This window comes from Cryptomeria japonica, chromosome 8 (genome assembly GCF_030272615.1).
Source record: "Cryptomeria japonica chromosome 8, Sugi_1.0, whole genome shotgun sequence".
Taxonomy (NCBI): domain Eukaryota; kingdom Viridiplantae; phylum Streptophyta; class Pinopsida; order Cupressales; family Cupressaceae; genus Cryptomeria; species Cryptomeria japonica.
The window spans coordinates 508,738,938-508,764,808 of NC_081412.1; the positions used below are offsets into that span (position 1 = coordinate 508,738,938).

The 25,871-nt window shown below is 31.2% G+C and overlaps 2 protein-coding genes across 2 annotated transcripts; both read left to right on the forward strand.

Moving 5' to 3' along the window:
* Window positions 1–1,659: 1,659 nt before the first annotated feature.
* LOC131057215 (2-oxoglutarate-dependent dioxygenase DAO-like) lies at window positions 1,660–2,831 on the forward strand. Its single transcript, XM_057991402.2, has 3 exons — window positions 1,660–2,063; window positions 2,158–2,485; window positions 2,580–2,831. Exons 1-3 carry the CDS (start codon window positions 1,660–1,662, stop codon window positions 2,829–2,831), a joined length of 984 nt encoding a protein of 327 aa, XP_057847385.2.
* A 17,367-nt stretch (window positions 2,832–20,198) lies between these two features.
* On the forward strand, window positions 20,199–21,366 carry LOC131057203 (jasmonate-induced oxygenase 1-like). Its single transcript, XM_057991390.2, has 3 exons — window positions 20,199–20,602; window positions 20,693–21,020; window positions 21,115–21,366. Exons 1-3 carry the CDS (start codon window positions 20,199–20,201, stop codon window positions 21,364–21,366), a joined length of 984 nt encoding a protein of 327 aa, XP_057847373.2.
* Window positions 21,367–25,871: the final 4,505 nt, after the last annotated feature.

A 25,871-nucleotide genomic window follows, 5' to 3' on the forward strand; every position in this document is an offset into this window, starting at 1 on the left:
ATTATATATATATATATATATATATATATATATACTATAGCATTGAAAGATTTGATAATGAAATCCAAAAGGAACCAAGGATTATTTACGACTAAAATAACCTTCCACACAAGGGATAACCACTAAAAATGTTATATTGTAAAATAATTAATTAGATGCATACAATATGGTATATTTTATATAATGATAAATTTCATGGAATATATAGACAAGGTTAATACTTGCGATAAATTATAATGATTATAAGTGTCATAGTCCTACAATTGAGACACAAATACTAAATGAATTGTGTATAGTGAGTTTTACTTTATTTTAATAGGACCTAAATGGAAGCTTGATAGGTAATGTATTGCACTTAAACTTGTACTATATATGTTGAATCCAATTACACTATGCAAAATCTACCAACATCTTGATCTCCTTATGATCCAAGAGTTCTAAATTATAATCGAGGGATGTGAAAATGGAAAGTGCGCCATTGATCAAGAGTTTGTAGGTAAAATTGTAACCAACTTTCCAATCTTTCTTAGATCATATAGCTCAATCAAATCCCAGTTAAGAAATGAGACACACTATAATTTTTATTGCATCATTGGCTAGTTGAGTCTAGCTCAGTGTTGGAATAATCTAACTAACCTATCTTCATTGGATCCTATAGTTAAAGCAATGCTCTTACCTACTATGAGTTTTTCAATCCAACCAACTTAAGTAGAATTAAAAAAAACCCACTTCTATTAAAAATATTGTCAATCTTAGTAATTAATAGACTCCAAGGTCCCTATAATGCTCGATCTTAATATTATGAAGTAGTTGAATAGTGTATTTAACTTGTTTTCAAGTGACCTAATACTTTAAATTGTGAAACTAAATAAAAAACTAACATATATCTAGAAATTAATTTTTATTTATTTATTACAGTAATTAATATACATTTGATCTCTTTTATCAAATATGTAAATGAATTTTACATTTTCAAATACAATTGCCACTAATCTACAATTAAGTTATTCTTAATTCAACGTAAATATAAACATAATTATACAAAAAATATATTACAAAAATCCTATATAACGACCAATACACATATTTACTAACACCACAACTTTGAACTCCAAAAAGAATCTAAAACAAATACTCAAAGTTAAAATAATAGAACTATAATATACCCTAATTCGATTCTTCACCTAACCCTAGAAAGAAGCACATTCAAAAAGTCCCTAAGTTATTCAACCTCTAATACTCAAAACATTAACAATATGACAATTATATTTTAAAGAGACTATCTTAAAAATATATAAATTCAAATTAAAAAGAGAAAATAATAATCTAGCCTCGCCCAAAGAGATTGTACCCATACAAACATACAAGTTAAAATGAGAGGAAATTATGTTGAAAAGAATCTCTTCAGATCATCAATAAACTAAACAAACAAAAAGAAGAATTGAAAGCCAAGATAAGTATGACATGCAATAAATTAATAGTTTCTATCATCTTGGTAAATGGGCTCTCGCTCATCCTAAAACACATCTACTCCCTTACGTTATCTCGGACCTGTATTTTAATCCATTTATTCCAATACCTCATTGCGTTCGTCACTTGAATATGGAGTGAGAAAACTCTTTGAGATTCTTCTGTTCTGATATAACAGCAATATAAATAATGTCTTCCTCGCTGCAATTTTCCCTTGGAGACATTGTATCTCAAGTTGATCTTCCCGTAATCGACTTCTCAAAATTTCCACAAGACTTGGATGGTGAAGAACTGAGCCACCCTCAAGATTTTCCCATGCTCGCCAGACTAAGAGAGGCCTGCACAGAATGGGGATTTTTCCGTCTTGTGAACCATGGAATTTCAGTAGAGCTTCTGGATAAGGTTCAGAATGTTAACCGAGATTTATTTTCCATGCCAAACGAATTTAAAGACAGAGCCACAACTTCTAGTCCATTGGATAGTTACTATCGAGGTCCCAACCATGAGACATTCAATTTTGTCGAACCCTCGAAACCAGAATCTTTGGAGCAAATGTGTTCAAAGATATGGCCAGAAGGGAATCTAAGTTACTGGTATGTTATTGATGTCCTAGTCTATTCCTTCCTCTTAAACTATCTCATTAGCCTATTTCTTATTATTTGAATTCCTTTATGATTTATTTCGCAGCGAGACTATGGTAACGTACAGTTTGCGTCTCTCAAATCTTGCCCAAAATATCACAAAAATAATCCTGGCAAGCCTGGGGTTGGATGCCAAGGCGTTCTACCACTCTCACTTCGCAAAGTGCACATCAAGAATGCGGATAAATAGGTATTCATCGCAACAAAAAAATATCGGGGAGGAGACTCTGAGATCTCATGCAGATACCGGGTGCGTCACAATACTTTACCAAGATGATGTGGGAGGCCTTGAGATTCGATCCAAGGATGGCAAGTGGTTCAACGTCAAACCTCTCTCTCATTCATTTGTTATCAATCTGGGGGACTCTCTCAAGGTATGAAATTTTCTCCACACGAAATATCATTAAAGATGTTTATTATTCCTGCAAGACAAAAAATATTAAGCATGAATGGTGAATATGAGTACAGGCGTGGACTAATGGCAGATACCACAGCGCAGATCATCGTGTTGTTTGTAAAGGGTGGATAGATCGAATGTCTATTACCTTTTTTAATTCATTTCCAATGGAGACAGAAATCTGGGCGCCTGAGGAACTTGTGGACAAGGACAATCCAAGGCGTTACAAGCCTTTCATATTCTCCCAATTCAGACGTGAAATAAGAACGAATACAGATGACAGAGAAAAAGCTACAGCTCTCGAACGATTCGCCGGCATGTAAAAAATAGATCTTTCGGGTGGTGTTGTGTTAGTTTAGCTTGGCTGTTCAGAAATGATAGGTATGATCTTAGAATCGTGCACGTTCAGTACCATTTCAGTATCAGGTGCTGGAAAACGTAACATCGCTGTTTTCTGGATAAAACTAAATTGCAAATCTGTGCATGTGTATCAAAGTATAAATTATGAAATATCGGTTCTTTATATGATAATTTTAGATTTGATCAATCGAAAACATAAGTAGGATTAAATGTGTTGATATCTTCTTTTATTAAAAAAATTTGTTATCTTGGTTTTAAATTTGAAAATGGTTTCTAAGATTTTGTCTATACAATTTCTTAAATTTTGAGTTCGATCACGAAGCATGTAAGTGAAGCAAATAAAGAAGGGGGATTAGAACAACAATTTCATAAATGATAAGTTCAGATTGAGAGAAAAATTAGAGATAAATTTCTAATTTTTTATAATTATATAGAGAAAATAGTAATATATAAAATTGGTATACGAAAGCTACATCATTCTAATAGTTAGATATATAAATATTTTACAATTATGAATCTAAACCTTTCATTCTCTAGTTGTGTGTCTAAACATTTCAAATAAGAATGAATTTACACAACTACTTTAAAAATATTGAACCTTAACAATTTATTAAGATAATGATGACAAAACATAGATAAATGGGCTTTGTTTAGAAATATGTATCTTATTAGATTTGACAAAGAAATGAAATAAAAAGGGAATAAATGTATAGATTGAAACTTGAGATGAAGAGACTTTATGATAATGGCAACGAATTGTTAGGAATTGCTACAATAAAACATTTTATGTATCTACAATATCAAAGTGAGGTGTTTTCAGTTTTATAAATAATGTTAAATCTTTCTATGATAGTGAAGGAATCTTTCCTACTGCGCTATGCTTTTATCAAATCATATTGATCAGATTGATTATTTTTTTAATAGTTTGAAGGAAAATAGATAGATATCTAAATAGATAACAGTGATAAGTTAGAATGATAATGAGATCTTTAAACTTGAAAAAAATGTAACAGGTCATGAAATGATCTAGTGTAAGAGTTAGTGATATTAAATTTATTGATAAGAAATTTTTGTGTAATTAGAATCGATCATGAAAATTTATGATATAAAAAAGATGAGTAATTATATGTAATTAACACTCGGTACAATATTATAGTGTGTGATATGTGACTCTAAGAGATGAACAAAATGACCTGGGAATATTGTAGTTTTATGTATGTCATATGCATAAAATTTATACTTTTATTTTTAAATCTTGGATTGAGTTGGTCTAACACCATAATTAGCTTTGTACCTTGAAAATAGGGGTCATGAATACTCATATGACCATTAACATGATTATGTATAAGAACCCTTTCAACGGTGTAAAATTCACTAAAATCTTATACACTTCAATATAAAATGTTTTCTCTCTATTTTCTCTCATTTATATATTTTCTCCTCTTAAAAAAATTTACTAGTGTTTTAGTTCCTTAATACTAATAAGTAGCCTTACATCTGAAAATGAGATAATTAATAATTCTATTCTTTTATTTTGTTGAGAGAAAAAATATAATATATATGAAAAATCTCATATAGATTATTGAGTGGTTATTTTATTAAATGGAAGGCCTTGAAGATATTATCATTTTAATCTGATGGTTTGAGTATATCCCATATGCTACACTAGATAGTGAACTCCACATGATCCAAAATATCATCTATAATAAAAAAAAAAATTCACAAGATAGAGAAGCAAGGGAATGTTATGTTATCAATTGAGGGAATGTTATGTTATCAAACAATTGATTAAATGGAAACAAGATGATACAATATATATAATGATAGAAATAATTGTATATAAAAAAGGATAAAAAATTGGATTGATTATAATCATGAAATTTATATTAATTTTTTCAAATGAGACACCAAAATTTATTGTTTAAAGTAAACTAATGTAAATAAGAAAGAAATTGACTTGTATAAAAACTGGTCATCTAATAAACCTTGTTCATAAAAAATACATTTGATTAAGTTCAAATTAAAAATAATGATAAAAGATGCAAGGATGTAGGGTTGCATCCTTGTTAGAAGGTCATGTTAGGTTACATATTATAATTGATTCTTTGAAAAATATGGTAAAGGAGTAAAATACTTAGATTGAAATCTATTTAAAAAATTGGAAGGAAATTTCATATATATAGCTTTGATAGCATGCAATATTTGATAATGAAATCCAGAGGAGCCAACAATTATCTACAACCAAAATAACCTTCCACACAAGAGATAACCAATAAAATTGATATATTGTAAAAATAATTTATTCAATGCATCTAAGATCGTATATTTTGTATAATGATAAAACAATTGAATATATTGTAGTGCCCCTCCCTCTTTTGGTTTGGTAGACTTTGTGATTTGTGTTCCATGTGGTTCAAACCTTATTCTGGTGTTGGTTGATTTTGGTCTTGGTGTGTGCTGCATGTCTATGCTTCCTAGATTTCTATATGACTATAATGTTTCATGTTATGTGGATGGTTAGAATTTTATCTTGATGTTCGTAGATTTACATCTTCTTTGATCATTCATCTCTAATGTTGTTATGTGGTTGTGTTTAGTGTTTGTATAGTATTGTCTTCGATGCAAACATATGATGAAATTTATGATGTGATTATTAGATGTTATTCATACATGATATTTCATTAGTCTATCTATGAGTTCTTAATATTTATCGATGTATACTAATTTGATGTGCACTGTTTCCATGTTTGATGTGCTTGGGTGAGAGGGAAAAGCATCGCATTTCTCTCTATGGGCATGCTACCTCGCTTCTATTCCCTACTCACAGTATGTTATTTTGTGGTTCATATATATATATATATATATATATATATATTCTCGACGGTTTGTTTATGCAACTGCATGTACCGAACATCGACTCCACCTGAATTTTCAGGTCTAAGTGTGCTCTCTAACCCAATGGTAAAGTGGACAAGCATATATCAATCAAACCCCCATCGAGCACCCTAGTTTGTTTTTGGTCAAGTCTTGTCAGTTATTACCTTATATTAGTACTCTGTGTTTTGAATTGTCGTATAATTGTTGCTCTTGCTTATAGTTAGTAATATTGAGAAATAATTATTATTTTAGCCCCTCATCTTATTTGGGATGTGGTTAATTAATTAATTAAAAAAATTTGGAAATTGGTGGAAAATTAAGATTTAAATTATTTAATTAATTCAAAAATAATATTTGTGTGTTTAAAGATCAATTAATTATTATTATTTATATTTTCTTCATTTGATTTATTCATTTAGTAACTTGAGGGCCTAGATTATTTTATAAATTGGAAGGATTAATTGAATAATAAATTATAAACTTTTCAATTTAGTATTTTCATTACACTAGTAATATATTATTAAATTACAATTTTTTTTAATTTTTTATTTCAAATTAATTTTTAAAGAAAAGAATTAATATTAAATTAGAATATTTGCATGTGAGTGGGAGTTACAAACTAATAAATAAAATAATTAATATTTTTAATTAATGGAGGAATCTGCATGTCAGGAGTTACATTTTGAAAAAAGCTAGTGGTTGCCTGAATGCTCTTGCTTTGTATTTTTCATTTTTTCTCTTGGTCTTGGGGTTTTCAAAAAAAATTTGGGGGATTTGTTTTGGAAGTTTGGGTCGAAGCTTGTTGAAGCTCTTAGATTTTGGATCGTGCCATGCATCCCTTGGAAATTTTCAGTCTTCTTCTCCGTTCCTTAATATCGAATAAGGTAAGGATTTGATATTTTCTTCTCTTGCATGCTATTATTTTGTTTAAATCGAATAAAATTTACAATTTCTCTTTTATTGAAAATGTGCAATGTAATGGATTTATCTTGTAATTGGGGGTTGGCTAATCGAATTTTATATTTCTTGGATCACAAATTTTTTTTTTTTGTAGTTTGGTTTTGAAATTTGATTTTCGAATGATTCAATATGTTTGCCTCTTAGGGCAGGTCCCCATGCGGCTGCTAAGCTTGTTTTTGTTAGCAGCCACTACTCAATAACTTTAGGAGCAATTTATATAGCTGGTGGCCCCATGGTAATTTAATTTTACTCATCTTTGAACCAATTACCTTAAATTTTAGTTTTAGATGAAAAAATGTATGTAATACTTTTGGAGTAAATTTAGGAGAAAATATTGGAGGCAAATAAAAAGGAGGGAAAGAAATTTGTGGAGCCACATATCATTTTTCTCAATAAGCAGTTGCTGCTTATTTTCAGCCCCCCCTTTTTTTCAAAGCTTATTTTTAATTTCTAAGCAGTAGCTGCTCCACTAAAATAGGGAGAGATTCCAATTATCCAATTCCCCTAAATAAAAATTTGCATGGGGACACATCAGCTGCTTAAATTTAAGCAGATAATACACTTAAGCAGCTGCATGGGAACAGGGGGTTAGATCTCTGTGAAATCGATTTTTATTTGTTTTTGGAGAAGATTGGATTATTTTATCCATTTAAATGTATTGTTTTGTAACTATATATATATGTTATTTTTTATTTATCTGCAATTTATGAAATGCTTGCGAATATCGTTGGTCTGTGTCAAGGTGTTGTTCTTCCTGCATACTGCGGTTGCAATGTATTTTGGGGGAGCCACCCACGCAGTGGGTGGGCTCACTGCCACAGTCATGGGGAGACCTATGTCTGTGGGGAATCCCTCCCCATTACCGTGAGGTGGGGGTACCCACAGCCCCACGACTTCCCTTCCCGTGCTCTTGAATTAACCCGCAGACATTGTAATTAAATTTCGATGCTTCTTTTTATGGTTTCATTTTTCGATGGTATGCTTTGGTTTATATATATATATATATATTCATGATAAGTACAAATTGGTTTATATATGTCGTGTTAAGGTGTAATTTGGTTTATAGATAAATAAATATTAAATCATGACATGGTATAATTTAATTTTGTATATATATATCATGTTTGAAATTTTGAATCTCTTTTGACATTTGATATGTAGTAAAATCATGTTTTCAAAATGGTATTAATATACGACGTTTCTGTTATTAGATGAAAATGAATTGATTGTCTTATCATTCAAATGCATTATATTAGAATTAAAGAAATAGTTAATGAATTGAACTTGGTTAAAGATTAATTAAAGTTAAATTTGGATTATGAAAATAGACTCTATAATGTTGTTTGGAAAATTGAAATAGTGGATAGTTAATTTTGAATTTGAGTTCATAATGGTATAGATGTTAATTGATCTCTATAGTGTTGATGTATAATTGTAATCTTAATGCTTAGTTTTGTATTAACATGGTATTGCCTTGCACTGGTCTATCACTGAGGGGTGCTCAATTATGTCGAGTCTATAGGTTAAGGCGCCATTGAGTCCTCCTTGCGTGTGATTTCTCCTTGCCTTGGTGTGTTGAGAGATTGGTGTTTTGCGTGATACCCTATCCCTGTTGCCTTGAACCATCTAGATACTTATCATTTTCTAGCAAGTGGGTTAAGTCTTGCTAAGGTTGGAGTCTTGTCACTTTGTGTCTTGGATATCATGGCCTTGAGATTATTTTGAATCATAGGTGCAGGTACAGGGAGTGGCTTCTATTGGGGTCTGGGACCCAAAGTGGTCACCAGGGTAACCCAATAGAATTTTTGTAATCAAATGATAACCTAATTAATGAACTTGGGTGGCTAGTTTGATCACACTAAATAAGATTATTCTATGATGCCTCCTTACCCACAAACGCTCGTACAGGATTGAGGGTAAATGGATAAGGGCATGGAATGGTTTCCACCAACCTTGTCTCCTCGAAAGGTTGGTGTGGTCCACTAGTGAATGTATCGGGACCGAGGGTCAGGAGAGGTCACCAGGGTAACCAAGGATGGGGGCCGCGACCTAGTGAAGATCTATGAGGGTAATCCATGACATCCTAGTGATGACTCTCTTCCCCTGCAACCTAGTGGTAACCCTCATCTTTGTCCTTCCGTGTGTTGTTGAGTTTTCAGAAGTGGTAGATTTCCTCATGCTTGTTGCCCTTCTTGTGAAAGTGATTGACTCTCTGATGTTAAGTTGTTATCTAAGTGTTCTCTGCTATTTATTTGTTATTTATGTGTCTTCTGTGATGTTCTCCTGTGAGCATCTTGCTTGTTAAGTTTAATTGATTCCTTGATAGTATTGATATGTTGGTTCCTTGGTGAGTCATGTTGGTACCCTGGTATGTCTTTCTTCTACCTAGAGGGTCTGATAGATACCTCCTAGCACAGGGGGTGGACCTTATTGGTGCCACATGGTTGGGTGGAGTACTTTTTGTACCCATTGAGTTTGGCCCTTTCAGCTTCTTGTTCGTGGTGGCTAGGAGAAGATTCGAAGAATATTGTTTTGTACCAAATTCATGTATACTTCCCCACATGGGAATTTTTTGATTTGTATAATGTGGATTTGTCATTTTGTCAATGTAATTCTCAAGCATTGTGATGAGAATCTTGTATCCATGTACCTTTTTGTAATGTAATTTATATCAGTTCCTTGTAATTATATGAAATGATGTATAACCTTGTGTAGCATCGTTATGGGGCCTTGTGTACATCTGTTAATTGATTCATTATGTATTTGGTTTAACTTATTTTGGCATTTGTTTATGTTATATTAATTGATTTCAAAAAAAAAAGTTCTCGCATTTTCTTGTTCTTGGATATTGTGTCCTTTGGGCCTCATGGTGAGGCATGACACTTGATATCAGAGCCCATGTTCAAACATTGGGTTCTCTTAGTGTTCTAGGGTTCATTTGCTGTGTGTTTCTTGTAGTGTGTGCATAAATTTTGTCGTTAGCCTATCTCATTCGTGTCGTTGTGTTGTCTAGTAGGATGCTAAGAGCACATGGAAGAGGTCATTATAGAGGTTGAGCTAGAGGATGTGGCAGAGGGGTAGCAACTAATAGTACCCCCTCTCAGAGTTCCCATGGGAATTTTGATAATCAGGAATGTGAGTAGTCTGCGTCAATAGGGAAGCGATTGCAGGTGTGATCTACAAGGAAGCTAATATAGAAGCATATGCTATATCCAAGGAAGCATCAGATGGGATTGTTCTCATTTGTTGGGATGAATATTTAAACATTCAATAACTTCAAAGATTTAATCGGATAACATCTCTAGTGATAACAGTTAATCTTTCTCTTTATTGTGCCTTCGCAACATGAACCATTTGGTATGAATACTTTCTTGGTTTCAAAGTATATGTCAAAATATTATATGATAGGCATTTATTTTGGCCATCAATCCTACCTTTGGTTTGTGGTGTCCTTTTCAAAATTAAAAATAAATGAGAATTTCAAATTTAAATTGTAAACAAAGTGACTAGTTAAAGTCTGTAATAATAGAAAGATATCATTAATAAGCCACCTACCTGCCAACACAAAGGTTTAGTTGGAGCAACTAAGATGGAGTTTGAAGTTACTTTTAGCCAACTTGGTGTTTTCTTAAATTAATAGTTCCAGCCAAATGATGAGACATCTAATAAATTTTGGAAGATGTTTAGTTAAAATGAAGGAAACTAGATCATTTGGGTGGTTACTTTGGCAGAAATCATTAAATAGTTCGGTAGTGGTATGTTCCAAGGAGGTTTGATGAGGTCATCATAATCTAGTAAATATTCTTGAAAGATTGAAAGGATGCATCTTTTAAAAGATTAAGGAGCTTGAACTGGCGACATGGCATGATTATGGGGTCTTCTTCTAAAAACCAAATCTTGGAAAAATGAATAAGTGTTGCCTTTTCTCCCGAGCCTAGTTAATAAAGGAAACTCATAAAAGATGGTAGGAAGGAGAGAGAATGTTGGGTACAATTATTAATGAAAGTTTTCCTTATCATGGTGTTATTTTGAATCTGGGCTTTATCTTTCTATTCATTCTTCCTCAAACTACACTCCTTTAATCTCGACTACTATTTCCCTATGAGTGAGAATATTTTCCTCCATCTCACTATAATCATGGTTGATCATTTTGGTTTTATAGTAAGGGCATTCCCAGACCCTACATCTTGCTTCGGAGCGGACACTCCAGCCTCCCTTGCTTGCTTGACCCGTCAAGTCTCTTCTGGAGAAATTCCTAATCAAAGGCTAAAAAGGCTTCTCCATAGCACATAATTGATGGTCATTTTGGTAGTTAAATTAATCTTGTATCACAATCACCTGCAAAGGAAGGAATACCCAAGGGATAATGTTGTATCTCTTCAAGATTTGTGGCTTCGTTGCTAGATAACCATGTTCCCAAAATGGAGGTAATGGCTCTAGCCTACCATTTGTTCGATGAAGAATTGTTTGTAGGCTTGGATTCAATTCTTCAACATGCTCTACATGAGATTGGGCTATCACGGCCTAGGAATCTGATTCTTTTTTCTGTGCTCGAAGAAACCATTAATTGTTATCCCTTCCTCCTTGACTTCAAAGGCCTGAATCTTTTGCGGCATAAGGCCTTTGCAACAATGGCATACAGGAACCTAAAATGGAATTTTTTGGGGGATGAACCTAAAAACCAAGAGAGAGAGGATGAATTTAGAGATTTTTCCATAATGAATGAATTTTTTGAACCATAATTGGAGCATGATGGTCCACCTACAAGCGAGGTTGACTGAGGTGCAACACAAGTGGCCGATGGGCAAGGGTGGAATGGTGAAGGAAGAGGTGGTGGCAGAGGTAGGGGCCGACTGTGAGGTAGGTGGAGTGCTCGGAGTTGAGGTTGTCCATCCTCCAATCTAAGCTCCTGCCTTTGATTGGAATTGGGCAAATGATATTTTTAGTTTTAAACTTATAGACTACTTTGATAATTTTATTTTAGTTCTTATGATGTATGTAGAATGTATTGAGAAGTTTTTGGGATATGAGTCCTATCAACCTTTTAGTTAATTGCCTTTAAGAATTACTTGGTACTAAATTTAGCTAAATGTTTTCCTAGACCATGTCTGCTTTATACTTCTGTGCTAAATTTTGCATAATACAATTACTCAGGCTATGTTATTTATTGGCAAAAAAAATTAATTGTAACATTTGTGACATTACTAGATTTGCTAGGTTATTATATATGTTGATAGTACAATCAATTACATGGTAAAAAATCTAAGGAAAAATAGATGTGTTTGAGCTATGTTTCATGTTTAGAGCTGAAGTTGAGGGATGATGAGGAAGGGATGATTCTTATGTCATATGTTGTATAAAAGATTAAAATAAGTACTTTGATCATATGTCAAAAATATAATGTATTTAAAACTAATGAAATCAATTATAGAAATGATGAAGAGATTGATTAAAGATGACTTCTTTCATGTTATTAAATAGAAGCTAGGAATGTGAAGATTTCTATAACTTCTTGAGAAAAATAATATTTAATTCTTTGCTCAATCCTAAAATAAATCTAATTATTCAATAGACAAATCATGTCCTAACATGATATATGGATAAATTGGATCCTAAGCTAATAACATAAACTAAGATCTACATGGGGTGAACGTCTTTGTTGAATAATATTTTTCATGTAGGATTTCTTTTGTTCTTCACATTAATTAGCTCAATCATAGGTAGTGGCAACATGGAGTAGAATTGATTTTGGAACCTGTTATAGGGCTATGCTATATCGAACTCTTAAGGTTATAGATTATGTTAATGTTTATTTGTAGGCTTTTAGAACTCCTAATTGTTTTCTACAAAATAATACTTACTTTTCCTTCATTAGAAGTCCTATTCAATCCTTGGTGCATCCATTTAATTTGAGGTGTATTCATTTTAACTTATTATGAGTTATTTTATTGGTAAGCTTATTTTGTGGAATAAATGCACCCATTTCGTGTATTAATACATCTATGAAATATTTTATTCTTGTATTCAATAGACAATGTATATGTTTTAAATGATAGTAGGATTTATTTTCTTTGTCTTTTTAATCCATGCTAACATATTATATGCTTATCCAAATTTGTTTTGTTTAATTTGAGTCTTGTAAATACTATTTAGTGTTAAGCATTCTCTTTCCTACTTCATTATATAAGTTTCTCTCATTTCTTGAATTGCTAGAGAGTTACCATCAATCTTCTATTAACCGATCAATTTCCTGTACAACTAATTTTGTATACATATAAAAAATTTGAAAGTGGTGAAGTGAGGTTTATGCACTAAATACAAGTTGTCACTCATCATAATTGTCTCAAGCCAAAGGAATAGAGGATGGATAAAATCATCAAACTCATCACTAGAATTGTATCCAAATTAATATTGGAATGCAAAACGTGTGAATAAATTCGCTTATGGTTGTAAACACCTAGTGAATACAATTGTATGCCTTGATAGAAATCGATAGTAAAATCAAAACCTTTGTGATAATGGATGCTAAAATAGAAGGAGATTTTGGGATATGTGTAAGATTTTGTGTTGAGGTGAGCCTTGTATCACCTTGGATAGAAGAGATGGAATTCATAGAAGTCTAGGAAATGGAAACATAAAATAAAGAGGGACATACCATGAACAAAATGCAAAATTTATGCAAATCTATAGCTTCGAATTCAAGTCACTTATAGATTTTATCTAATATATTGTATTGCTTCTAACAAGAAGAAAAAGAAAAAGAAAGAAATAAGTCTTTAGAAAGATTCCAAAAATGAAAAAAAATATATAAGAGCTTTCCCATAGAAAATGCTCTCCTTGCCCTACACAACAAAAATAAAGCTATAATAGAATATGCTAGATTTGCAAACATGCGAGTAAAAGGGAGCAAATGAGTGAACAAATTCTCAAGAATCTATAGGTTGCAAGGTGAGTTGAGGTACCATTCTCTTCCTCCCATTGGCTTTCTATAATTCCTTGGACAAAGTTCTTACAATGTACAACAAACTTAGAGGATTTCTTGTTTGTCTTTAGTCTAGTGCTCCAACTTGTCCTCTAAGATGTTGTTGTCATGTCTACAATCTAGAAATGTCCCTACATTGTGACCAACCCCTGATTTCTTGGTGGCATCATAAGATATCCCTAGGGTCATTTTAGGGAAAAATAAATTTGATTTTATTAGATGTTGTTCCAGCTAGATGAGTTTACTCGATGTTATCCTTCCATTAAATATGTGAAATAATATTTGAATTCTAAAAGACACGTGGATTACAATTATGAATAGATCTTAATGTATTTTACTTAAAAATATTAAATTTGCATCGAATAACCTCTATCTCTATATTGGAATAAGATGTATTGCCCATATGACCTTTCTTATCTATCAAATTATTCAACAATTAAGAATAAATATTAACTACAACTAGACTAGAAACACAAGCCACCATATTTAGTTTATTAGATGGTATCAACGAAATATACATATCATATTATTTTATTGAAAATTCCAATTATCAAACCATGGGTATGGCAGCGAAAGTGTCAATCAAATTCACAAAATTTATTCCTTTATGGTGTGTAATATCGTGGATGATTGTCGTCAACTAACTCTGCTGGAGCCCATATTTCTTTATCATAAGGAAAGTGTACAAACCAAGCGATAGACAGCCGATCCGTCCACCCTTTGAAAACTACCCAGTGCTCTGTGCTGTGGAATATGCGGTTTGTTCATGTCTACAAGTGCACCCATAAAAATATATTTATATTTATGTTAACAAGGATCAAATGCTGAATCACGGAGTGTGATTCGAAATGTTGATGAAAAAATATATGCAATCGAATCCAAAAAAATACAGTACTAGTTAATGAACTAACACGATCAACAACCAGGAAAACATTTTAATTCATTTTTATTTGGTCAATCGTAATAATTAATGTGTCGATTTCACAAATTGTTTTCCTTTATGACATCAAATTTGATTGTTAAATGTGAAGCCCATATCTTCTTCCTTTGTTATCAACGTAGGCGACTCTCTATTAACTAGTAGTATTTTTTAGTGGTGTTTGACGATTATTTATCCGAATGCCACGTCAGGATTCTTGTCCTGCCGTAGTGTATTTATGCACAAAGACACTTTCTAAATAAATATAAAATATCGATCAACCAAACCGACACTCCTCCACAAAGTCACATTATTATTACTTTTAATAATATATTTAACTTTTATAGCTTGGTCTCTACTATTTTGGTCTATGCCCTATTCTTTTTTTTACTTATTATAGGTGATTGTTGTCAATGGTTTTATACTTATTTTATTGTAATAATTAAAGAATTTCGATGATGAGCGGTAGGTATCTAAATAGTCTTAGATAAATTAAGGTTAAATATAAATGATGCATATATCAATATATTGTGAATGATTAAGATAATCAGTAATTAAATATATTTTTTAAATATTGTTAAAAAATTTATTTATGTAAAATCTTGTGTTAGATTATGACTTTAACATTATTTCTTTGTAGAGAATATAAAATTATATCACACTTCTATTTACTTGAATTTTTTATAATTAGTTTTCTTATTTTTTTCATAATAAAAATTTGAACATATAATAATTCGTATATCAATAGTTGATTTTCTAGACTTCCAAATCATAATATCTATGAATATTTTCCTATTACAAATAGTTATTTATACGTATATTCTTTTTAATTGATACTGTATGATGAGACATTTCCAATAAAAAAAATTAGAGTTTGTTTGTTAATTCTATGCTACCAATTGTCTTGCAAGAAATTTGTTTATTCAAGATACTTTGGTATGTTTTAATAAACATGTTGTCTTACTTAATTTCTCAACAAACTGTTTAGAATTATTTAAAAAAAATTAGGCTTATCAACCCATCATTTTTTGTGATTATTTTAAAAATTTATTAAATTATAAATGTTTTAGCTATCCTATATATCTTTTTACTTAAAAAAGATAAGTCAAAGTGTGTAACCATGTTATATAGTAATATGTAAATAGTGAGTGTATTCAACAATTCATTTAGTTCATGACTAAAATTGTATTCTTAAACTATAATTCATCATTTTAATTTAAGATTTCAAAACACATGCTTTAATTAAAATATTGAATAAGATAGTCGGATTGCAGAATAGCTTTATGTTGAAGTTAGATGATATATACTTCTCACAAGTTTTGTTTGTCCATTGTATAGTGTGATGGCTAGTTGATTGTTTATTGTTCTAAAATTACAAATTGACAATAGGTAGGTAGGTTAAATGGGTATGAAGGACTGAGTTTTGAATCCTTTATATTATATGATCTATGATATAGAGCCAGGAACTGTTATGAATCACAGTCTTATTTTCTGACTATTATGTTATCTAAAAAATGGTAGACACATTATTATGTTGGTATAATGCAACCAAATTTCAAAAGCATGTGGCAGGTTATTGTTCAAAATAATTCTACTAAAATAATTTGTCCAGCTTAGCTTGGTTAGTTTACAAAAAGATTTACATAAAGACTAACAAGATTTTTGAGGCATTATCCAGGTATGACAGGGGTCACCAAATAAGCTTTGTTTTATCCATCTCATTTCATTTCCAACCTCGACCTATTATCAATAAAAAAAAAAATTATTGCATAAGTTCGTCCACACCTCCCAGAGTAAATCACCTATTAATTTTGGGAGAATGTTATTAGTGAACCCTCTTTGCTAAAAAACATCATCTATTAGTATTGAAATTGTGTGTGTGTGTGTGAGTGATACCATAATTTTGTATGTAGAACAAACAATAGACATAAACATAAGATTTCGGTAATCATTTTAAGGTGGTGTGATATTCAAATTTTAATGATATTCAAATTTTCATATTACTTTTGACCTATTTTCATATAATAAATTATTACAATTGAATACCAATAGATACCCTATTACTCTATCTTTATTTTCAACCATTTTCAACTATACCCATAGATTTGATCCTATTGTACCTCTAAACACACATTTGGTTATCTTTTCTTGTTGTTTACCATACCATTACTCGCATACTTCATAAATTTTCTCTTATGTCGAAAAACTCCTCTATCATTGAACTTTTAAGTTGACAAACTTGATGTCATAAAGGAAAATGATTTTTTAGCTCGACACATTAACTTTTATGATTGAATGTAGCGAAAATAAAATAAATTAAAATGTTTTCCTAGCTATCGACCGCACTAGTTCATTAATTAGTAGTATTTTTTAGTCGTGTTCCTCAATTATTTATCTGTATGCCACATCAGGATTCCTATCCTGTCGCAGTGTATTTATGCACAAAGTCACTTTTTAAATAAATATAAAATATCCATCAACCAAACCGACACTCCTCAACAAAGTCACATTATTATTATTTTTCATAATATATTTAACTTTTATAGCTTGGTCTTTTCTATTGTTGTCTACAGCCTATTCTTTTTTTAACTTATTATAGGTGATTGTTGTCACTGGCTTTATACTTATTTTACTGTAATAATTAAAGAATTTCAATGGTGACAGGTATCTAAATAGTCTTAGATAAACTAAGGTTAAATATTAAGATAATTAGCAATTAATTATATTTTTTTTTAATATTGTGAAAGAATTTGTTTATATAAAACCTTGTGTTATATAATGATTATAGCATTATTATTATTTAGAATATAACATTATATTACATTTCTATTTACTTAAATTTATTCTAATTAATTTTCTTATTTCTTTTCATAATTTAAATTTGAATATATGATAATCTGTATATTAATAGTTCATTTTCTAGACTTCCAAACCATAATATCTATGAATATTTTCCTATTACAAACACTTATTTATACTTATATTATTTTTAATTGATATTGTATGATGAGACATACCAATAAAAAAATTAGAGTTTGTTTGTTAATTCTATGCTACAACCTATCTTAAGGAAATTTGTTTATTCAAGATACTTTGGTATATTTTGAAAAACATGTTGTCTTACTTAATTTCTCAACAAAAATTATTTAGAATAATTAATATTTTTTTTAGGCTTATCAACCCATCATTTTTTTGTGATTATTTTAAATGTTTTAGTTGTCCTATATATATTTTTACTTAAAAAAGATAAGTCAATGTGTAACCATGTGATATAGTAATAGGTAAATAGTGAGTGTATTCAACAATTCATTTACTTCATGACTAAAATTGAATTTGTAACCTGTAATTCATCATTTTAATATAATATTCCAAAATACATGCTTTAATTAAAATATTGCATAAGATTGTCCACACCTCTGAAAGTAAATCACCTATTAATTTGGGGATAATGCTATTAATTAACCCCCTTTGCTAAAAAAATCATCTATTATTATTGAAATTGTGTGTGCATGTGTGAGTGATACCATAATTTTGTATGTAGAACAAACAATAGACATAAACACAATATTTTTTTAATCATTTTAAGTTCGTGTGACATTCAAATTTTAATATTACTTTTGACCTAATATCATAGAATGAATTATTACAATTGCATACCAATAGATAACCTATTATTCTGTTGAATTTGACTCATTCCTCAATCATTTTTTGCAACCATTTTCACCTAAACCCATAGATTGGACCCTATTGTACCTATAAACACACATTTAATTATGTTTTCTTGTTATTTGCCATACCATTACTCACATACTTAAAAAAAATTCTCTTATGTCGAAAAATTCCTCTATCAGTGAACTTTTAAGTTCACAAACTTGAGAATGTGTTAAAACCAAGTTTCTAGTTCTTTATAAATAATCCAATTTCCTTCATCATGTAGCCAAATTTTGAGTTGTACAAATTTTCCAAATGCAAACTAAAACCAATTAAGAAACATAACGAAAATGGAAAGCCAAATAAAAAACAAACTTGAAATATTTATAGGTGACATAAGATTTCTTGTGAACCAAGATGCTCTTACACCAGATACATTAGGTAAGTGAAATATTTCATGAAACTAAAAATCATGAACATTCAAGTGATTTGATAATGGGTATCCCATACTCAAAATAATTCAAAACCTTGTATCCAAGAAGCTGTATTTGTTGGTCGTCTTTTCCATTAGATGAGATGCTCCACATATTCATTTCCCTTTGTTCACTTAATCACTTGAGAATCAATCAACTTGCCAATCCATTTGAAATTTCTTTTATATAAATAATATATCCATTCAAATGCATCTTAAAATTCTGAATTTGAATTTTCTTGCATACTTGATTGTCGCTCCATATTACAATATATAAAGAAGAAGAAAGATCTTCCTAAGTTGGTCTCCCATCCTCACATAAAACCTTTAGATGTGAAGCGACATAAGAGTGGATCAAGTATTGTTTAGATTTAGACAATTTGATTGTTTTTTAATATTTGTTAGTCTACTTTCATTTCTAATAAAATTTGATTGTGTCAAAAAGGAACCCTCTTATTTTAATGAAAAACAAAAATTTAAATTCAATTAAGAATAGGCGTTAAAATGCATCGCAACATTACAGTGCCATGTGGTAAATACCAAAGAAAATGGTTACATCGTTGCCGATTTCAACGATTTATTAACTTGTATGAAAAGTTGTCTACAATCAATGATTTCGTCGATTATTACAATAGAGCTGACAAACCAAGACTAATTCGCAATGTTCTATGCATTTTCGTCGTTCTTGCAATTTTAAAGCAATTACTTTGGATATATCTGCTCCGTCTATATCTGCAATTTGTTTCTTTAGCTTATCGGATGATTCCGTTGTAGAGACGTCCATTTTTTACAGCGATATGTCCTAGCTACACCTGAACATACATTAAAACCAGGAAACTTGAATACGGAGTGAGAAAACTCTTTGAGGTTTTTTTGTTCTGATCTCCTTATGAATTAATAATAATTGATGTAATCTCTAAGTTAGAATGGAAGGATGTGATAATAGAAAATGCACCATTAATCAATAGTTTGTAGGTAAAATCGTAGCCAACTATCTAATCTTCCTTAGATCATATAGCTCAATGAATAGTTGATGTAATCTCTAAATTATTTAAAATAAGATATTATGAAAGATATTGTAAACGACATATCTAATAAATAATATTACTCAATATATACTTATTTAATAGTCAACCATTTAATAACATCAACTATAATAATAATAGTAAATAGAAACTCAAATCTAAACCTACGCTCTTAAATAAAAGGAAAAAATAAATTTAGCTATTAAACTAAGTGAACAAACCAAAGATTGGTTCACGATGTTTTTTGCATTTTTTAAGCAATTAATATAGATATATCAGTCCAGCCTATCTTGCATTGTTTCTTTAGCAATTGTTTTCAGCGATATGTCCAAGCTAGGTCTTAAAATGCCATCTCAGGAGAGCCGTTTTAAAAGGAACAAACCTGAATATGGAATGATAAAACACTTGGAATTCTTCTGTTCTGCTGTTGCAGCAATATAATCAATGTCTCCCTCTCTCCAATTTCCCCTTGAACCCATTGTATCTGATGTCGATCTTCCCGTAATCGACCTCTCCAAATTTCCACAAGAGTTGGATGATGAAGAACTAAGCCACCTGGGAGATCATCCCATGCTCGCCAAACTAAGAGAGGCCTGCATAGAATGGGGATTTTTCCGCCTGGTCAACCATGGAATTTCAGTAGAGCTTCTGGACAAGGCGCAGAACGTTAGCCGAGGTTTATTGTCCATGCCAACCGAGGCTAAAGAGAGAGCCACAACCTCTAATCCTTTCGATAGTTACCATCGAAAGGATAATTTTGAGACATTCAGTCTTCTCGACTCCTGTAAATCAGAATCTCTAGAACAAATGTGTTTAAAGATATGGCCTGAAGGGAATCACAGTTTCAGGTATATTTTTCATGTCCGCTTTTCCTTCCTCTAAAGTTATCTCGTTAGCCTATGTCTCATTATTTGAATTCCTTTCTTATCGTTTGGCAGCGAGACGATGGTAGCCTACGATTTATGTGCCTCAAATCTCGCGCAAAAAATCAGTAAAATAATTGTTGCAAGCCTTGGATTGGATGCCGTTGCCCTCTACCGTTCTCACTTTGGAAAGTGCATCTCAAGATTGAGGTTAAATGGGTACTCATCGCACCAAAAAAGTATAGGTGAGGAGACTCTGGGATCTCATGCAGATCCCGGGTGCCTCACAATACTTTACCAAGATGATGTGGAAGGGCTTGAAATTCGATCTCAGGAGGGCAAATGGTTCAGCGTCAAACCTGTGTCTCATTCATTTGTTGTCAATCTTGGGGACTCGCTCAAGGTATGGAATTTTCTCTTTGCCTCCAATTATCATTTAATGTGATCATTATTCCTGTACGCCAAAAGAGAATTATAAATGGTGAATATGAGTGCAGGCGTGGAGTAATGGTAGATACCGCAGTGCAGAGCATCGCGTTGTTTGGAAAGGGTGGATGGATCGTATGTCTATTGGGTTTTTCACTTCATTTCCAATGGAGACAGAAATCTGGGCTCCTCAGGAACTTGTGGACAACAACAACCCAAGGCGTTACAAGCCTTTCCTCGTCTCGCAACTCCCACATGAGATTCGACATAATCAAGAAGACAGAGAGAAAGCTACTGCTGTCGATCGAATTGCCGGCGTATAAATAAAAAATAGTGTGTTCGCGCAGTTTGCCTTTCCAAGGATAATTAACATCAAAATTAGTTTATAACTGGTCATTAGATTTAGTAGTTTCAGAATTCAACTTTTTATTCTGTTATATTCACTAAGTCTATATGTGTAGAACTTTTATTCACCGAAATTACTGCACAAGTTTTATGTCTTATGTATTCTCCATGTATATGATCTGCAAATTATTATTTTACTTTCATTATTATTCTGTACTCTTTAAAAGGGTTGTTTTATCTTTCTCTATTATGTTTTTGCGATATTATATGTTTTGTATAACATCTAGGGTATGTGATCTAATTGGCTTGACAATTAATCTAATGTATCTTTGTAAAATCTACAAGATATTAGGGCATTATTGGAAGTTTGTAGATGATCAGGTTTTATTTATTTATTTTAAAAATGTGTTGTATACAATTTTTCCTTTCTGATATGTTTTTTCCATATATTTGTGTATGGCTAGAAGGGGACTCTAATAATATTATCCAATATCTATTGGGTAAGCATAACCCCTCACGAAATATAAAATGTTTGATTGAGAAAGAAAGAGATTTATTAAAAAGTTTTCAAAACAATAATATTTCTCATGTCTATCGAGAAGCCAATGGGTTGGCTAACCACTTTGCTAACCTTGGAGTTAGTACCAATGATGAAAATGTATGGGGGCTAGGTGATAATCTTTCAACTGAAATAAAGGCCTTCATGTTATTTGTTTTTGACCTAGGGGGGATAGATTTTAAATGATCACACAATGCCCTATTTTGATTCCTCGCATTCCAATTATTAATTGTGTCATTTTGACATTACTTCTGTGTAGGTCACATGCTTTCTGGGTTCTTTGTAGCTTTCTTTAAAGCTATTTGACCTTCCTCAATATTGCTATTACTAATTCCATGGGTGGAGAAAGGAAGAGGGTGGAGGCTTTGAATTGCAAAGAGCTCAAGAAAAAAAAAATAATTGTGCATATTTTTGATCGGGGAGGGCTCACTCTCTTCATCGAAAGAATACATGGTGCCCATGCAAATGTTACTAAGAAATTTACAAAGGGCTTGAAGGATGGAAAAATTTAAATTGAAGGAAGAGTGGTGGAAATTGATGAGAAACTTATTGCAGAAGTCACAGTTCTTTCAAAGAAAGGGGTAAAGTTTTATAGGAACAAGAAAATGGTTGATGCTAAAGTCATTAAATTCCCCAAAAATGAGAAGGGGAGGGCAAAGCTCGCAAAAATTGACAAAAGAAGCTAGGATACGGGTAACATCAAATTCATATGATGCATTGTTTTGGTGGTTTTGATAAAGTATGTAACTGTAGATGATATATTTACTAGGGCCTGTAGGCATGATTTTGATTTTCTCAATCATTTTAGGCATAAAGATAAAATTTTGTTCCCCTACTTTCTGATGGCTTCAATTAATGCTAGCATAAAGGACCATAGAAAAAAGAATTCCCCGGTTTTGCATGGTGGTTTGACTTTCCTCATTTATGAACACATCAAAACCGTACCCTCCCCCTCAGCTAGGGTTCCTGAGGTTTTGAGTGATTTTGAGCAAGAGGAACATATCAGTCTTTCCTAAGACGAAAAATAATGGAACATGGAGCTGGAAGGTTCAAAGTCTAATTCTGGGTCTTCTTCGAATAGTGGACACCAAGTTCAATGGGACAAACCATACCCTATTTCCACTTCACATTCATATTCTCTTCCTTCTCAACAGTCTCTCCTAGATAAATCTATCTAGGTTCCCAAGCGTAGTGGTACACCCCCCTTCATAAAAGAGCTCAAAGCCAATTTCCTTTTCATCAACATGGAAAGGGAGAATCCTAATGATGTTGTGGCTATATGATGTCATGCAATAAACAAGACTCTCAAACTAATGAACAATGAATAGTGGATTAGAGAAAGGCAATTGTTAATTCAATACAAAAGATTGTGGGAACAATTAGTGATATGAAGAAAGATTATGACTGGAAGATTACTTAGCTAGAGTAAAAACTCAAGAGAGATTTTAAAGGTAGATTGAGTAAGATGGAGATTAAATTTGAAAAAGTTAATGAAAACTTGATATCTCTTGTTACCTTTAGTCAGAAAGTGGTTAAGAGCTCAGTTGAGAGTATAAATACCATGCTTGGAAAGCTTGAAGCAAATCACTAGGAACGAGCTACTATGGATGTGGATACGCTTGATAAAATGATAGAGGATATAGTGGGACCATGCAAGAGAACCACAACTAACCTAAAGAAGAAATATACTAATCAGGACATTCAAAAGCTGAAAAATATTTCGCTAAACATGACTCAACTGGAAACATAGTCAACTAAGGCCCTTAAAAACTTGTACTAGTTTATGTCCTTTTGTTGTCTCTCTCTTTCCTAGTTATTGGTTTTGTGCTAGTTTTGTGTTGTCTTTGGGGATGTTGTGGAATTGTTTATCTTCTTGCAACATTTTGATGTAGTTCTCTATTAAAGGGTTTTAGGTCCCTTTAAAACCTGTTTGTTTCGTAATAAAAAAATATCACATGACTAGGAATATCTTGTAGCATACAACACAAGTTTTTTGTGACCACAAACATCTAAAGCATATACCATTAGTTTGAATTAATATTAATTTGAAATCATAAATTTTATATAAACGTTAATTTACTCAAATTGTATTGTAAAAGCATAGTTTGAATTCATGATTCTAAATACTAATTACTTTGTGTAAATATACTTTATGACAATTAAAGCCAACTACACTTTATCATTTTAACAAATAGTTATTGTGTCCTAATTATAGTATTTTTATAGTTGCCTCAAATACTAGTTCCTTATAAAATGACATACTATGGAAGATATTGCAACTTGTCTAATAGATAATATCCATTTAAGATATGTTATAGTCAATGTATAGTTATTTAATAGATAAATAGTTAATAAAATTGTTAAGAAAATGTTGTATTAAAACTAAATTTGAGATTAACTAATTGGATTAAGACAATTGTAATAGGTTCCTATTTTTAATTAAAAAATTTAATTTTAACTATTAAATTATGTGAAATTTAAAAATAGTCATGAAAATTCATCAGTTACCATATGTTAAATACAAAACAGAATAGTTAAATCGTTAGGAATTTCAATGATTTGTTAAACTTGTACGAAGAGTTGTCTCTAATTAAGATAGATCGTAAATTATTATGAAGTAGTTGATAAAGAAAAGTAAAAACATGTATTATTTCACTCCTCCGATTTCTATATTCTCCCTCCTTCTGTTAGTGGGAATGTTTGATTCTGATTTGTATTCACAATCCATGTTTTGTCTTGTGTTTTGTGCATAAAGCTTACTTATGTTTAATACCACATGTTTGTCTTCTAGTATAGAATTGTGGGTGCAAAGGTCCGATATAAGTAGGTTATATTGATAATTAAAAGGATATAAAATAGGAATATAGACATAATCTTTCAAAACACTTATAGATATCATTTATCCTTTGTCAATATATCATGATTTATTAAACTTTTTCATATTTGACAAATTTGTAATATATAAGATTTTTGTGAACCTTTGATATTGAATAAAAAATTGGTAATTATTTATGTAACTTTTATTTACATAATAGTGTGATTCATCTAGGTTTAGGATTTTTTGTATGCTTTATAACATTATAAAGGTTATAATTTTCTTTGAAATTGAAAAATAATTTAAAATAAAATGTTGTGATTATCAAGAGTCCTAAATTAATTTTTCAATGCAAATTATCGATTAATAATTTTATACATCATGATATATGCATATGTATATATAGATATTAATACTATTATTCATATTTCCTCATTGTTTTAAATTGGATGTGTGTGTGACTGGATATTTAATTTTTACATTCAGCACAAATAAGAAACTATAAATGAATATTGATATGTTTCATCTTGTATATTTTATCTATGACATGTATTCTTAAGACAAATATCTTATTAACTTGGAATTATAATTTATTTCTAGTTTTTTGTGACAATTTTTTATGTATTCATATCTGTGGTTGTTCCTAATTATTCTCTAGTCATACTTAGGTGAATGGTCACATTTTCTTATGATTAACCATTCATGGTTGCTCTTATCAAAGTTTGTGGGTGTTGAGTGCATTCCTTGGGTATTCATTAATAGTCATGGATGTAAAAAGGGTTAGCTTTAGTATGCACTTGGTTTTCCTCCATCATTTGTGTCAATGTAGTGAGTCTACCATTCTATATCATTAGTTATACATAAAGGCTCTATCTCCTTCATGTCTCATCATCATTGACTTGTTTCCTTGATGTCCATGTAATTATTTTCTAGATGTTTAGGTGTTGGCATCATTTTAATTTTATGTCATCGTGCACCTTTTAGTGTCATCATCTATTTGGACCATGATCTTTTGTTATGTTGATAACATCATGTGTGTGAGGGTGAAGCTTCATTGCATTTATTTGAATTAAACCATAACAAAATACATTCACTATTATCTTGACGTA

Bases quoted from the DNA above. Each gene is read 5' to 3' on its own strand.
- LOC131057215 (XM_057991402.2), top strand. From the start codon at position 1,660: ATGTCTTCCTCGCTGCAATTTTCCCTTGGAGACATTGTATCTCAAGTT. The intron at 2,064-2,157 runs GTATGTTATTGA...TTTATTTCGCAG, and splicing joins GAAGGGAATCTAAGTTACTG to CGAGACTATGGTAACGTACA. The intron at 2,486-2,579 runs GTATGAAATTTT...ATATGAGTACAG, and splicing joins ATCTGGGGGACTCTCTCAAG to GCGTGGACTAATGGCAGATA.
- LOC131057203 (XM_057991390.2), top strand. From the start codon at position 20,199: ATGTCTCCCTCTCTCCAATTTCCCCTTGAACCCATTGTATCTGATGTC. The intron at 20,603-20,692 runs GTATATTTTTCA...ATCGTTTGGCAG, and splicing joins GAAGGGAATCACAGTTTCAG to CGAGACGATGGTAGCCTACG. The intron at 21,021-21,114 runs GTATGGAATTTT...ATATGAGTGCAG, and splicing joins ATCTTGGGGACTCGCTCAAG to GCGTGGAGTAATGGTAGATA.